General features: G+C 45.7%; 1 protein-coding gene across 2 annotated transcripts in view; it reads right to left on the bottom strand.

The window, feature by feature from the left end:
* Positions 1–1678: 1678 nt before the first annotated feature.
* Edc3 (enhancer of mRNA decapping 3) overlaps positions 1679–16567 on the bottom strand; it is a 43775-nt gene continuing 28886 nt past the window's right edge. For both annotated transcript variants that reach the window (XM_038321553.1, XM_038321552.1), the window contains exons 4-7: positions 15821–16156; positions 7498–7651; positions 4687–4904; positions 1679–2479 (exon numbers count right to left, since the gene is read on the bottom strand). In XM_038321553.1, the coding sequence (XP_038177481.1) occupies positions 2145–2479; positions 4687–4904; positions 7498–7651; positions 15821–16156 (1043 nt within the window). In that variant the 3' untranslated portion in view covers positions 1679–2144. The remainder of the gene's footprint in view (positions 2480–4686; positions 4905–7497; positions 7652–15820; positions 16157–16567) is intronic.

Genomic DNA, 16567 nt, shown 5'->3' with positions numbered 1-16567 from the left:
CCTAAGGCCATAGGGAAACAGATATTTCCATTATGAATTCACCAGTAGCAAACTTATGAAGTAGTAACTAAAATAATTTTATGGTTGGGGCTCATTGATATGAGGAACCCCATATTAAAGGGTTAACATTTGAAAGGTTGAGAGCCATTGCTCTAGGGTTTTAAGTAGAGCACTTTTGGCAGCAGGATGGCAATGAGGCAGCAGACTTGCCAGACCAAGAAGGCTCTTGCATCTTTCCGTTCCAAGGGTATACAGGCAGAACCTGGTTTTTCCTTAGTGTCACTAGTTATGAATGTCACTATGGACATGCCCAGCAATCACGGTGATCAGGGTAGGCTCCTAAGATTTGGGGAAGCAGCATTTCTTCACACTCTACAACACAGTTGAGACAGCACAGAACTCACTTTATTGTAGTGCTGGCTTTGGGTTTCCCAAGAGCTGCATGAGTTACTGACAGATATGACCACTTGACTGAAACCAGCCACTGGGCAGGGACTTCCAAAAAGAGTTGCAGATAGGAATAAGACAGTTTCAGTAACTCAAGTGGGGGTTCAGGCCAAGGGCAGTGAAAAGAGGGAGAGGCTTCTCAAAGTCTTACCACCTCCAGGGTCACCATAACTACCTGATGCTAGCCATCTTCACATACTTTATATGTGTCTAGTAACCTGTAGTGGCTGCCTGCTGTCCCAACTGTAACCCTGCATTCAGAGAAGAGGCCTAGCTTGAAAGTTACAAAGTCTTTCTTGAAGTGTGCAGCTGAGGCTCCCAGTCCTCTGGCCTCTTTCCTGCCGCTGGAAATAACTTGAGAGAAAAGATGGAGGGAAAGGAAAGGCTATTCTCATCTGTCCGGGCCAAGTTCCTACCAAAAAAGGATAGCCTGAAATCTACAATATCGGTTGTAAGCCCATCTGCATGTCTGCCTATGCCCACCAGTGATGGGCACAACAGAAAGAACCATGTAGTGAGAGAGCTTCAAAGTACAAATCCTTTGTAAAGGTCCCTATTAAGGCTCCAGGCATGGTCCTATCCTACTAGCCTGTAGGGCCCAAATCCAGGAAGATCCCAAGGATAATGCCCTAGGATCTGAGCAATGTGATGTTCCCATGGCTGAGCCCCATCAGCAAGGTCATCCTGAACTGGGCTCATTTTTAGCCATGTTTGAGACAGACGTCTAGTCCCAAGTCTGCACACTGGGGAGGACAACTATAAAGGATTAAAGCCCAGAAATAAGAGTGAAGCCATGGCATGGGGATGGGGGGCATTTCCAGAGGCAGGCAGAAGGGGAATCAAGGAATATTATTTATGGGTAAGGAGGAGGTAGGAAGTGATGATGGCCTAGGACAGAAGCACCAAGAAGCCTCCTCTGGCTCAGCACCAAACTCCCCAGGGTTTTCCCAGTACTGAAAAGCTGTATCCTGAACATCTGGCTCCCAACTAGGAGGTAGGCACCGTAGCCTGACAGGCACAAAACCTCTGTTTTTGATGACAGCAAAGAAGCTAGCCTAGACTCTCATCACAGTCATTATCCCGATACACTCCCCAGGAAAAGTTCCAACATAAAACTGGAACATTTCAGGAGGGTCCAAAGCTTCCAAAACAACAACAACAAAAAACAACTTGGGTGGCTCTGGGGGAAGGCAGAGACAGCGCTCTCGGGACCGAGATCACAGGTCTGCCTGACAGCAGCCTAGTCTACATGATTAGAGCAAGGGTGAGCCGGCTGGCTGCAGGCCAGAGGACGCATGGAAAAGACAAAGCCTTCTGAAATGAGGTGGTGAGGCTCCAATAGGCCCTGGCCTACCCCACAAGGTGCCAGCCTATGCCCAGTGGCTGTAAACCTGAAACAGTCTTAGAGCTGCCTATGTCTGTAAACAAAGCCCCACTTGAATGGAGGCATGGTAGGATAGAAAAGATGCCTGGAGCCACTGGTCTATCCCTGACATGCATGCCAGTGGGAAAGCCTTCCCTGATTAAGGGGAGGTGGCAGGCAAGTTTTAAGTATGTTTGTGTTCTTTCATATAAGAAACAAACCTAAAAGAGAATCTATAAGGTCCACAAAGCTTCACATCCTTAAGGCGTCCGTTGTTGGGTTTGGCGGCAGAAGTGCAGGGGAATATAGATAGGGTCCAGCTGCCAAGAGCCCTCTATGCAGAGTGCAGGGGAATGACAAACTTGCAGCCAAAGGGTGAATGGTAGTTGATGCCAACCTCCTGGAAGACCTGCTGGGGAATGCCAATGTCACACAAATAGACTCGGCCTGCGTGCTCCCCCAGTGGCAGAGGCAGGCCTAGCGCCAGGGACCATTTGGCATGGATGCCCTGTTCCACTTCATGCACCGGAGGGTCTATGCTGAGCACTGGTGCCCGGTTCTGGTTGGCCCAGGCCACAGCTGCCTTGTACCAGGGCTGATCCCGCAGGAAGGCGTTCTCAGGGCAATCCAGGCAGTTGATAACCAGGTCCACAGGGCTAGTAGGGAGATCTGTAGATGGAAAGAATGCAACTGAACATTCCAGGAGCAGACAGCAGGCCGGACCAGGGTTTATGGCTCCATGAGATCTGGTGTTTGAGGTGGCACCAACTCTAATATTAGTCTCTCCAAAGGCCAACCTTCTCAAGAGCATGAGGCCCTCACCACCTCTGCCTAGCAGATAGGGCTTTCTATCTGACTAACCCTGCAGATGCTACAAGTTCAGAGATGCTCTCTGGTCCATTGTCTGTCTAGTTGGCAGTAGGTGTTTGTACGCAAAAGGCTGGCCTGTGCATCCCACTCCAGCCAGCCTGCCCGTCTCTGGAAATTCCTTATACAAAGGGATCCTCTACTCAGACCTAACTTTGTAACTGGGAAAAACAATCTCTGTTCTCCCAGCACTTAAAAGGGCTTCTCTATCAGCCAGTGAGATGGCTCAGTGCTTGGTGAAAGCACTTGCAGTCAAGCCTGATGACCTGAGTTTGCCCCCGCCAGGACCCACATGGTGGAAGAGAGAACTGACGACTCTAAGTTTTCCTCTAAACCACACACATGCCACAGCATGTGCACACATACACACAAACTTCAGTAAATGTAATAGCAATGTTTAAAAAAAAGCTTCTGCTCTTGATTAGGCTGTAGACCTCTGTAACAGTGTAAGAACAGGAAGTCTCAACATGTATGCAAATCGTGGATTACCTAAGAAATCAACCTGACAGCCTCCTGAAGCATCTGCCATAGGAAGCTTTTTAGACAGCTAGAAGGAGGACTGGTTGGAACCTGGCACTGCATCAGGGATTGTAATTCATCCTTGCACTCAGCCTATAGTTAATAGCATTGCTCAATTAGAGATTCACAGCTTCCCTCCTTAAAACTCACCAGTATAAAGTTCCTGTGGGCCATGAATGGCTCAAAAGATTAAGAATGGAACCCTTTGTGTGTACACAGAAGCCTGCGGTTCTGGTCTAGGCTCCTCCTGACTTGCCATGTGGCCTCTAGCAAGGTCTTTCCCTCTTGGACCATCTTTGCTCCAGCTCTTACCCTATTATCTCTAAGTCTAAGACATTGTTCCTACACCAAAACTGTGCTTTCTAAATATCCCTAGCCTCCACACTGCCAAATCTAATTCTCAGTCTTCCCATGAATTAATTTAGAACTCTTTCCTCCAACTGGCTTTTTAGCTACACAGACCACTGCACCTCCCTCTACCTCCCTGACTGCTCCTGCCCATCTCCGAAACTTCAGAAACAAAGAACTCTGTCCTCTGCCCTTCTTCCCTTTTCCTGGCTATTTTCAGCTTCCATATCCTTCAATACCTGAAACTCCAGGCTGGACCCTTCCTTTTACTACAGAGTCACAAAATTTCCTTCTTGGCAGCATCAGTCCCAACCCCTGAACACTTTACTAACATATAACCTGAGGTGTTCTTTCTCTGTTAAGTCCCATTTCAGAGGCAGGGACTCAGGCCAAAACATTTAGAGTATATATTCTCTCTCCTTCCCTCCCTCTCTCTCTCTCTCTCTCTCTCTCTCTGATCTATTATTTTATGTGTCTGTATGAATATGAACCACTTGTGTGGAGGCCAGGAGAAGGCTGTTAGATACCCTAGAACTGGAGCTACATAGGGTTTTGGGCTGCCATATGGACTGAATCTAGGATTAAAGCCATGCCCTGCCACATCCAGCTCGGTAAATGGATTTAAAAATCATTGCCATGTTTATTCCTATAACTGGGAAAAGTACCTGTCCCATATATATTTATGGAATGAGTTAGTGGGTATCCAGATCTCTCTGCATGGCAGGAAAAGGGTAGGGCCTAGGCATTTTCCTCTAGGTAATTTAAAGAGCCCTTAGAAGCAGACCATTGCGTGAGCATATGTGCATGCATACATATACATGTTATTTCCCCCAGATAGATTCTCACTATGTAGTCCTGGCTGGCCTCAAATTCAAGAACCTCCTGTCCCCATGCCCTGAGTGCTGAGATTTTACATGTGGGCCACCACCATATTGAACTAAAGCAGAAAATTCCACCCATGTGATGCTTTTCTACTTAGCACCACCAGATGGCACCACCAGACTGTCATGCTACCAAGGAAGCAGAAAACCTTGCCCAATACTTGTGTGTGTGTGTGTGTGTGTGTGTGTGTGTGTGTGTGTGTGTGTGTGTACACTTAGGTCTTGACACAGAAAGAGCTACTCTCCAATGCTAATGCTCACCTCTTAGGCTAGACACTTGTTGGCCTTGGGTCTTGCTGAAGAGAGAGAGTTCATTGGTGATAGACTCCAGCATCTTGACAAAGTTGGGCAGGAAGAGGATGACTTGTACATCATGGTTGGCTAGGTGCCTCCCACAGCTGATACCCTGAGCCCCCTTCACATGGGGCCCACACAGCAAGGCTACAGTAGGCCTCTGGTGGACATTCTTAGGATTCAACCTAGAACACAAAGTGAAGAAGCAGTTTCTGGACACAGACTGGCCAATCTCTTAAGTCCCCAACACAGAAACAGGTAACTGTTGCTCTCAGGGGCACCCCACTCCCACTCTCCACTGCTGACCAAGTCTTAGGTCCCAGAGAAACCCAAGTCCACTACAAATCTAACAGGCCTGTAGTGTGGCCCTCACTGCTTGTTCTTCCCACTAGGAGTCCACCCAGAACAAGTAGCATAAAACCCTGTTTGCCAGAACTATGTTCTGACCCAAGAATGTCTTCATGTGAACTGTTAGATCCAAAACTCCATGTGGCGGAATTGCTCCATCTCTCACCCCCAGACCAACAAGGTCAGGTTCCTCATTCTTCCATGGAGTTGTAAGGCTCTTTCCTGCCCGTGCTCAAACTATGGCCTCCAGGCAAACAGTCCTTTACTTTCCAGACTCTGAGCAACCTTTTCTTTTAGTTCAGATCAAGGCTCTCAGCTCTGTGGGGATTACCCTGACTCACACTAGTTGTTTTCCCTTTCTTGACCCCTATTGTCCTTGATTATTTGCCAATCCACGTTTGCTTCCGAGGTGCCAATAATCTGATGAGGGCAATGCTGTGGATGATTCCTAGTATTTCTCAGGGGGCTGTGTGAGCAAATGGACGAAAAGCAATCCCCAACACAGGCATCTCAGCTGAGACTAGGCACTAGGGAAGGACCTGCCTTGCAGAAGGCAGTCACTTGTTTTCCTGCTGGTCAAAGCTGTCATGCCACTTGCTCAGATCAGCCCTGGAGGGGCCCATATCAAAGGCAGAAGGTAGAGGAGAGGGAAACTGCAAGATTTAGGGGTGGAACAGTGCCAATCTCGTCTCCCACAGGGAGGAAGAGGATAGGTATTGTCAAGACAAACTTCCCTTCCCAAAGACTCTTGGAAGAACTTAGTACCATCCTCTCCACAGACACCAAGTTAGTCACTACCCCATTATCTCTGCCTCTAGAGCAGTGGTTCTCAACATGTGGACCAGAACCCCTTCGAGGGTTACATAACCCTTCACAAGGGTCATATATCTAAGATTTACATTACAATTCTTAACAGCAGCAGAATTATAGCTATGAAATAGCAACGATAAGACTTGAACTCTTAAAAAAAATAGCAACGAGCTGGGCGGTGGTGGCACACGCCTTTAATCCCAGCACTCGGGAGGCAGAGGCAGGCTGCCTGTGAGTTCAAGGCCAGCCTGGTCTACAAGAGCTAGGTCCAGGACAGGCTCTAAAAAAGCTGCAGAGAAACCCTGTCTCGAAAAACCAAAAAAAAAAAAAAAAAAAAAAAGCAACGAAAAATGATTTTATTATGGTCAACATGAGGAACTGTACCGAAGGGCTACAGCATTTGGGCTTTCCCTCACCCATCACAAGCCTTCACCTAGAAGAAAGTGACAGGTGTCTAGCACCCACAGCACCTCTGCAGACACCCGCAGTGTTACCTGGGCAGTCCTTCAAGCTCTAAGCCATAGTTTGCTCCTCTTAAATCATGGGGCTGTAATATTTCTCTTCAGTGTGAAGCTCTGAGCAGCACATAAAATTCTGTTGTGGAAAACAGCACTTGACACACAGTGCACACAGACAGAAACAGTGTCTGGCTCCCAAAGGCCTATTGACAACTGCTACAAAGGACACAGATGGGTCTCCTGAGAGCTCAGACTAAGGAAAACACTAGTCACAAAAAGCTAGCTAGAGAAGAGCGCACTGGTGAGGACATGCATAGCATGCCCATGCTATGGTCTCCAGACGGCTCCAAAACCCTTCTCTCCAAGGAACTCATTCCAAGACCTACCCGAATGGCTACTCTGAGCATAGTGTGTGCAACAAGCTATCCCTCCTTGGGGAGTCTCCTTCCTATACAGGAACATCAGAGACCCTGTACAGCAAAGAACAGGCCCAAGCAAAGCACAAGGGGAAACAAATACTCCTAACTCTACAAGGCAGAGTGAAATCCATCCATGCAGGATCAAACTTGCTTTCGTTGAGACTGCTTCAGAGCCAGGAGACACTGTGCAGCCAAGCACAGAAGGAGACGTCCTAGACACACTCTCTGCTTCCGTCACCACAGCGACTGACTCAGTACATGTCCTCCAGACTACCCAGGCTACAAGAGGGCGGGAGGAGAGTGTGCTGTGTTGTCACTGGTGTGTGCGGTGTCAAACACAAGGTCTAGTACATACCCCCTGGTAAGACCATGCTCTGCTTCTAGCAATGACCTTGGGCAGGCAGAACTATCTCCTCTGATAGGATTTTTAGGGTGTTTCTAGAAGTTTCAGGTATGGCGCTCAAAACTGATGCGCTTCCTAGTAAAAGGCTGAGTGTCGAAGCCCAGATCTCTGCAAGGTCTTTCGAAGTCAGGCCTGACAATTAGTAGGGAGCTCAAAAGCCCAGACAGCTGCTGTCAGCAAAGAAGGGAGGGGAAGGACTTCCAGGAGATAGGTAGGAGAGAAGCAAATGGAGACATGTGGCATAAGGGAGGCTCACAGGAGATAGGCCATGTGTGCATGTGAGGTGCTGTGGACTGACCAGGCAGGACATCATCAGCCCACACTCAGCAGGGTCACTTACCTGTTGGGTCCTCCGAGGAGAGTCAGTGCCATCTGACTGGCACACACACCAGTCATCTCAAGTCTCCGCTCTAGGGTCAGCCCATGCTTCTCAGCTACAGACAACAGTTTTTTATGTAGCTCATAGGAGACACTTGGGACCACCAGGCCAGAGTCTGTGGTTAAAAGAGGCAAGAAGCAAGGGAAAATTATTATAAGAAACCAGGCTTTAAAAAAAATGTAGGCATTCTATGCAGATTCTGAGACAGGGTCTCTCATGTAGCCCAGGCTTAAACTTACTATGTAGCTAAGGATGGCTTTGAACTCCAAATCTTTTTTCTACCTCTTAAATGCTGAAATTAAAAGTGAGCACAGCCACAGCCAATTTATTCAGTATTGAGAACTGAACCCAGAACTTTGTGTGTGCTAGGCAAAAACTACCAAATGAGCTGTATTCTAGGCCAAATGTCAACTTTTAAAGACTCATCCTTGCAAGGCATGGTGAAGCATGCCTTTAATTTCAGCATTCTAGAGTCAGAGGCAGTCAGATGTGAGTTTGAGGCAAGCCTGGTCTACTAGTGAGTTCCAGGACAGTCAGGACTATGTAGAGAGCCTGTTTTAAAAAAGAAGACCAAGCCTCACCTGATCCATTCTCCTCCCTGAAGCGAAGGCATGCTCGAGGAGTAAATGACAACTTATACACAACTTGGTCTAGATCAGTGTTCTCAACCCATGGTTCGAATGACCCTTTCACAGGGGTCACCTATGACCTTTGGACAACAGATTTTTATATTACGATTCATAACAGTAACAAAATTACAATTATGATGTAGCACCGAAAACAATTTTATGGCTGGGGTCACCACAACAGAAGGAACTGTGTGAAAGGTCGCAGCATTAGGAAGGCTGAGAACCACCGATGCAGATCAACATGAAGCACTCGGCTTCAGGCCGCTATGCACAGGGGCCACAGCAATCCATCACGACAAAGAGCACACTTTCCCCAAAGTGGGGGAAGTCACCCTGGACTGTAGTTTTCCTCATCAATAGGCTGCTCCTCTTTCCCAAGAATTGGAACAGACAATAATGCCCTTTGACCTTTCTGAACACTGCTATTCTCATCAATTTCTTGGCAGGAAGTTCTACCCATTTGCTCTCTGCTTCCTCTTATTTCTTTCTTCCACTTAGTTCTTTCTCTTAGCTTAAGGAAATTTAGACAGCAACTTGTTTTCTCAAATGTCATTTTCCCCTATTTGCATACTACCCAACCTTCTGGCCACAGCAAAACAACTGTCAAACTACTTAAACGAACATTTTGCTTCATTCCCCAGAAACAAGATTCTAACAATTCTGCCTGGCAGCTAGTATACTTGGACAAGTTTATGTGGTGTACCCACATACATACATCAGTATCTTCAGACCAGTGACACTTCAGAAAGCAGGAAACCAGGCAAAGAAGAAATACCAAAGTAAAAACAGGTGATCTGAAGCCCTTGCTTTAATGCCATCTTACAAATGCCAAAGCTGGACTGGCCCCAGACCATTTAGCTTCCCTGTCTGAAGAAACAAACATGGGCTCTGGGCTCCATAGCCAGCTCAGAGGCTAAGAGCATTGGCTACTCTTTCTGAAGATTCAGGTCTGAGACCAATAGCCACATGACAGCTCACAACCATCCGTAAACTCCAGTTCCAGGGCATCAGAAACTCTTTCTGGCTTTGGTGGGTATTGTATACACATGGCACACACATACATGCAGGCAAAACACCCACACATGCTTACAACATGTGTTGTAAAACACCCACACAAAACCAACAACAAAACAAGCTCTAGCAAGTCATCGGAGGATTGCCTACTGGCTGTGTCCGGCATTTTAGATCCTGTATCCTCAATTCCATTGGACTGTGAACTCCAAGCAGGAAGGTGACCGTTTTAAATCAGTAGCCATGGTTTCCGGAGCGTGTTAGCTTGTTGCATCTCCATCGTCAAGACAGGTAAGGTCTCACCAACTGGTCAAATGTATAGATACAAACCTCATGCTATTTGTGATCTGGTCTAAAAACAGAAGTTTTCTTGTGGATCACTGCTGCAGTATTCTGCTTAGAAAAACTTGCCTGCCCTGCTGGTCATTTCTAGAGAAATTTATTTTTCTTTTTTTCCTTTTCTTTCTTTTTCTTTTTTTTTCTTTTTTCTTTTTTTTTGAGACAGGGCCTCTCTGTGTGATCCTGGCTGTCACAGAACTCACTATGTAGACCAGACTGGCTTTGAACTCACAGAGACACTGCCTCCTGAAAATGGGATTAAAGGTGTGCACTATCACTGTCCATCGAGAAAGGCATAATGAAAAGTGCCTAACATTTGTCAAAATAAATTATCAGTTGAGTGCTTCTACCTGCCCAACCCATTTCTGTTATGGGCAGAGGTGACCAACAGCACCTTTCAAGTGCCGACTCTCTTCCTACCCCTCTCTAAAATTTAAGTCACTGGTGTTCCAGGCACTAAGGCTGAAGGTGCAGTCTTACCTTATACATCAAAACGTGATTAAAACAGCTGGTTTTTTATGGCCCACTTTAGATAGGCACATATTTGTGGAACTAACTAGGAAGCCCTGAGAGGCTGAGTTTCCAAGCCTCCTGAGCTGTCGTACTCCAAACCTGTCAGGACTAGTCATACAGTCATACATGTACTTCAAAAGGCTCCCTCCCTGCAAAGCCATGCAAAGTAGAGCTTTCCTTCTGCCTGCGCTCCTTCACCTGTTTACCTGAACTGGTACTGTTGGGTTTATAATGGAGTGGTCTGCTACCCTATAAATCAAGTTTTCCCAGTCTGGCTCTTGTGTTGTACACAGACAGGAATCTCTCTGGGAACAAGTAGATCCATTTTCAGCCCATCCTTGCCTCATAGCCCTGAAGACTATGAATACAATTCTGGGGATGGGGAAGCTAGCATTCCCCACTCTGGCTAGAAGCCACTACAGCTGGAAACTCAATCTCCTACCATCTCCCCTGGTCTGTGCAGAGAGGAAGGGGTACTGCTGATGGGCTGGCCTATTTCTATAACCTAGAATGAGAGAGGCTAGAATCCTCTTTGCCTGAAGTCATATGCTGGGGACTTTACGAGAGCCTGCTGTTTGCTTCTCCAAAAGGAACACATAAGAATCACACAATATTCCTTTTAAACATTATAAAGAAAGTTCAAGAAGCTGGACTTGCTTATCAAAAACAGTCAGGGGGAATAAAAATAAGCTCCAAAGGAAATGAAGCAAGAACATAGCGTGTATACTGCAAACAATAACCCTGGCAGTCTGAACATGGTCCAAGTCTAATAATTATGTTTGGGTTGGAAGGTGGATCTTTATTGTTTGGGAATCAAGGCAGTCAATCGGTTTCTGGGTTTCTCTGGATATCAGTATGCATTTCACAGCTGTACTGAAGTAAGAAAGGGGGATATAACTATGCAATCTGTGACAAGCAGAGCATTCACAAGGCTCCCATTAACCTCTAGATATCAAGGAAAACAAGCACAGACTGCATGAACGCAAAGGGGGCTCCTCCTTGTGTTGCTCATTTCCACAGCGTGGGGCTGGTTGTCTCGTTCTCAGGACCCAGGGGCCCGGTATTGCATATATCTGTCCTTTCTCACACTTTCACTTATGCATTCCCCATCCCAATCTACACTACTTCAGGTCTTTCTCTCCTTATAGACTGCACACGTCCCCATATTCTCCATGTCCCAGCCTGGAAGCCCCGCATTCAAGCTTCCCCTCTCATCCATCCAGGTCTAGCCTTTCTCCTGTCTAACCAGACTCTTACAACAAAGTGCCTCTCAGTGTAGCACCATCTTCACACAAATGTGGTCCTTTAGTAGGAAAGGTTCTGTGCTCCGTCTCATGAACAAGGAGCACAGCTCCACTGATGGGCATGAGATTTCTCTAGGTCTGTAAACGGAGTCTAATCTGTAGCAATCCCAAAATGGAGGCTCTGGGAGGAGGTAACATACTTTCTGTGGTTCAAAACCACCTGCAAATTAGCACCTTCAGACTAGCAATGTATAAGTAGCCCCTGCAGATCTATAGGAAATCTACTACAAAATGCAATGTAGCATCAAGAGGGATTGTTAAGAGAAGCCTAGAGATATGCAACAACCAACATCCTGGCAACAAGCCTTTATCCTGGCTGCAGCAATCTCACAGCCTTTCCCGCACACACGCACCACCTCTGTCAGGCCTCAGCACACTCCTCACTTCCAGTCTCTACTCCAACAGCCCTAAATCCCTTAGACTCTTAGCTCCCCTCTCATTGCATTAGTTTTTCTCAATCTTTACTTTAAAACATTTCATTATATGTACTTACTTATTTGTGCACACATGCAATGGTGAAGAAATCTTGTGGGAGTCAGTTCTTACCATTATGTGGGTTCTGGGGATCAAACTCACATAGGCAGACATCAGATAAGGCACAGACTCATTAGCTTCCTACTGGCCTTATAGCTCAAGATCCTTCTCAATGGAACTCACAACCACTTTCTCACCTCTCTGTCCTCCAGAGTGGCAACTATACCTTTTGCTTTCTACAGGCTCAACCACAAAGCAATGCAGAAGAAAAGAGGGGCAGACAACTAAAATCACAAAACTATGCACAGCTCTCTGTAAAGTTAAGCCTCATTTTCTAATAAACATCCTCTTCTTCTCAGCCTAGAAAATCCTGCCCATGAGCTTCTGTTCAGGCTCTCAACCCCATCCGAAGCTTGCCTGCCTTTCAACATCCAGCACACATACTGTCAGCACCCGCACACAGGGGATCTTTCCATCTATTACTCCCCATTCCTATCCCCATGCTGAGTGAGGGCCTTGAGCATCTAAGTCAAGCTCCTGACTGTTAAGCTGGTCTGCACACAGCTCTTTCTACTACATTCTTTTTCTTCTGCTTTTGATTTTTGATACAGGCTTCCTCTGTGTAGCCCTGGCTGTCCTGGAACTGTTTTGCATGCCAGGCTGACTTCAAGCTCAGGGATACACCTGCCCCTGACTCTCTATTGCTGGGATTAAGGGTGTGTGCCACCATGCCTGGCTTCCATTACATTCTTAAGAGCAGGTTACAATAAGCACAGTGGTTTTTTTTTCCTGGTGTTTGTGTGCCTGTGGGTATGCATATTGAGGCCAGAAGTTAACAATGGGTGTCACCCTCATTCACTATCTTACTCTTTATGACCAGGTCTAGAAAAGACCTGATACACTGGCTCCCTAGAAAGCTCCAGGAATCCATCCTCCTGTCTCCACCTCCCCAGAACTGGGAATAAGGCATGTCCTGCCACACCCTGTGTCTTCTGCGGGTACTGTGCCACCAAACTCAGATTAGATTCCCGTGCTTACACAGTAAGCACTGACTGAGCAATCTTCCTGGCCTAAGCACAGTGTCTTGTGAGACCCAAATGGTCCTAAGTATGCACTTTAGAATATTATAAAAATTGAGCAAAAACTATTCTCTGGCACTTGCCAGTATTCTCTGGGGACTTTTTCACTGTATGTGGTACACTCACATACACACATGCAAACCATTTGTTTCCAGAGAGTACTTAGCTCACAAGTCCTGATCCAGAGATATCCTGACCCATTCGGGGGTAACTACTGAACATTATTATCTTACAGGGTAGGCCCAAGTTAGACTCTCTTACAACCTGTCACTGTAGAAAAATCAGCCATGCCAAAGGACCAGAAAAGGCTTTCCAGAGAAATCTGAGTTAAACATAAACACGGAACTAAATTTAGCTGATTCCTGAATCAACTGACCTCTTATAATAAGCACGTGCTCATGCACATAAACATACACTCAGGTATCTCACACGTTCTCCCTCTCCGCTGACAAAGAAGAGTGCTAAGGGGAGTGTGTGCAATTCCCAAATAAGTGTCTATGTGCTGTTGGCACCACTTAGCATGAATATACAGGATAGCAGCAGCAAGCTGTTAGAACTCTAAAACCAAAGCTACCACCAAATGGGTAATAAACATGTTGCTCCTCATTACTCTAGGTACGAGCAGAATGACAGCTTGTAGTATTAAAAACATGAATGACACAAGGCTAGACTGGAGGGCTCTCCAGGCCACTTCTGCAAATTATTGATCAGACTGGTCCATTTCGGAGACAACACTTTTTGGAAACTGCAGTCTGTTTGCTATTAATTAGATTTAACTTCTTTTTTCTTTCTTTAAAATTTATTTATTTGTTTTATGTGTGAGTGTTTTATCTGCATGCACACTTTATGCCAGAAGAGGGCAGAAGATCCCTCTAGAGATGGCTGTGAGCCACCATGTGGTTGCTTATAATTGAACTCTGGAGATCTCTGGAAGAGCAGCCAGGGCTCTTAACTGCTGAGCCATCTCTCCAGCCCCCATTGTCCCAGATTTCTCTTCTTATACTACAGTCTTCTCTTAACTTGTCCACACTCACAAGACAAAAAGGTATGTCAACTAGATCATTTCTCCAAATATTCTGGACAGACAGCCTTATTCAGCTGTTAACATTTGGAACTGAAAAGCGTTCGGCTCTTCACTATTTGAAAACTGCTCAGTAAACACCTGCTTGAGGACTGTGTTTTGAATCTGGAGAGGAAACTGCTCAGTGAGACAACTGTTGCTCTATTTCAGGAACAACAGAAGGGCTTTATTTCTAACCACGGTTAAGGAAAACAAGAAAAACCAGGTGGCAAGAGGCTGCTGGGCTTCTTGTTCCCTTACTCCATGCCCTAGGAGAATGCCACTTACTGCTACACAGCACAGGCTGCTATCCTGGAGTTGCTGATCAAGAGCCAGCACGTGTGCCTTGTAGTGTATTTGTTGGCAAGTATAGGAAAATAATTTCAAGAGGACAGAACTGTCTATTCCTGTCACTAAAAAAAAAAAAAAAAAAAAAAAAAAAGATGTATGAAAACCAAGCTGGAGAGGTACAGTATCTAATAGGAAAAATGATGTGGAAGTTTAAGTGAAAATGGCCTCACAGGCTCACAGGGACTCAAACCTGGAGATGTACCTAGCTCCCAAGTACTGGGATTAAAGGCATGCCCCGGGCAGTGGGAGGTATGAGCTTGTTGTAGTGTGTCACTACGGGGTAAGTTTTGAGGTCTTAGAATTGCTCAAGTCAGACCTAGTGGGACACTCTCTGCCTGTGGCTCTAGATGGAACTCTCAGATCCTTCTCCAGTACCATGTCTCCCTACACACTGCCATGCTTCCCACCAAGATGATAATGAACTAAACCTCTGAAACTGTAAGCCAGTTTTGTGCTTTACTTTGTAAGAGTTGCTATCATCATGGTGTCTCTTCACAGTAATCGAAACCCTAACTAAGACAAATTACTACCTCTGTTTTGGTCTATTTAGGAAATGTTTTCTCAGTTTCTTTGGGATATGAAATGTTTTTCTTTCTCATTATGAACTTTTTAGTCATTTAACTACAAGTCAGACCATGATCTTCCCAAGTTCAGGAATTCCTGTGGTCTAAATAATTCCAGGAAACCACATACTTCATAATCCAACCACTTCTGCATAGCCACAAAGACAGCAGCACAGAGAGCTGCAGCAGGAATAGGCAGTTGGTAGATCAGGCCATCCTGGGCTACACTGTCTAAAAACAAAACCCTTAAAACTAGCTGAGGCAGAGGCTGGAGTACTGGCTGTTCTTCTAGAAGACTGGGGTTGTAGTTGCAACACCTACATGGCTGTTTAAAACTGACTGTAACTCCAGTTCCAAGGGAATCCATGCCCTCTTCTGGGCCCCAAGGGCACTGCATACATGTATAGACATACATGCAAGCAAAACATCCACACATAAAATTAAAAAGGAAATCAACCTAAAAGGAAATCATTAAGGTAAGAGAAACACACTATAATACAGTGGCTTTCATAATTACAAAGGGACTACTTAGGTGAGATTCTAACCGAACTCTCAATGACCAAGGCTACTGGGAGATAAAGGCAGTAGGACAAACAAATGTAATTTCCTGAAACTCCAATTTTAGCACGTGAAATTTACCCATCTTCAACTCTTCGTGCATCAGCCAATAACTAGTAAACAGAGCTACATTTCTGGTGAAACAAACACTTATCAGGGAAACCAGACTTAAGATTAACACGGAGTCTGCCAGATACAGGACATAGAGGAACAAGTATTGAAACTGCCCCTCCACCACAGCTCAGTGCTAAGTTAGCCATCGTCCCCAACAGACAATAACATCACATCAACAGCCAAGTCACTAATTCCTGATGCAAGATGCTGACTTTCAAACAATTAGGTTTTTCGGTTTTAAGCAAATTCAAAAGGCAGAGTGGCCCATGGTGGATTCAACGGAACTCACCTGTGCAGAACTCCTTGCTCACAATATGTGGTACTGTGATTCTACGGTAGACAATAGGCTCTGATTCGAGGATGTTTTCGTCGTGGCGGTACCTAGCAGGCCGCTCATTTGGAATACCCCGGGAACGGGTGCCGCTTCTCCTCTCATAGGTGTCTATCTCCTCAAACACAGCTGCCTTGTCAAAAAGGGCCAGGTTCCCCTCAAAGTCAAAATCTGTGTCTGGGATCTCCTCAATGTCATCCCCAAAGCACTCGTCATCTTTGCTCTTCATTTGGCCATTCTTTAAACCACTTTTCTTTGGGGTTGCCTGATTTGGGTGCCTGCTACTAGACGACCCTGAGGGGAAAAATAAGGATGAAAATCAGTGTGCAGGAAATAAAGGGAAAGGTATTTCTAAATCACATAAGTAGCAAAAAAGGAGAAGAGCACAAATCTTACATGGAACAATAAATTTTAAAAACCATTCAAATAACTAAACATGAAATGAGCAATACTCTTATAAATCTTAATCAGTGCTGCCTTTCGTACGGGAAGAGGTGATAACAGAAGCTCTTTGTCAATGAGGTCATCAATAAGCCCACTAAACTGGCCTTGAACTCCCAAACAGCTTGAATTACAGGTGTGCCCCACCAACAAGGCAACAGAAGCTTATCAAATGAGAAGTGGAAGAGCCATGGCAAGGCCAGGATGGCTGCTGCTACCAAAGTACAACAATGGTTCACAGGAAGACGCCACTCAGTTCTTATT

This window comes from Arvicola amphibius, chromosome 3 (assembly GCF_903992535.2).
Source record: "Arvicola amphibius chromosome 3, mArvAmp1.2, whole genome shotgun sequence".
Lineage (NCBI taxonomy): Eukaryota > Metazoa > Chordata > Mammalia > Rodentia > Cricetidae > Arvicola > Arvicola amphibius.
Note: the sequence above shows the minus strand (reverse complement) of the source record. Positions and strands in the feature narration are given on the sequence as shown.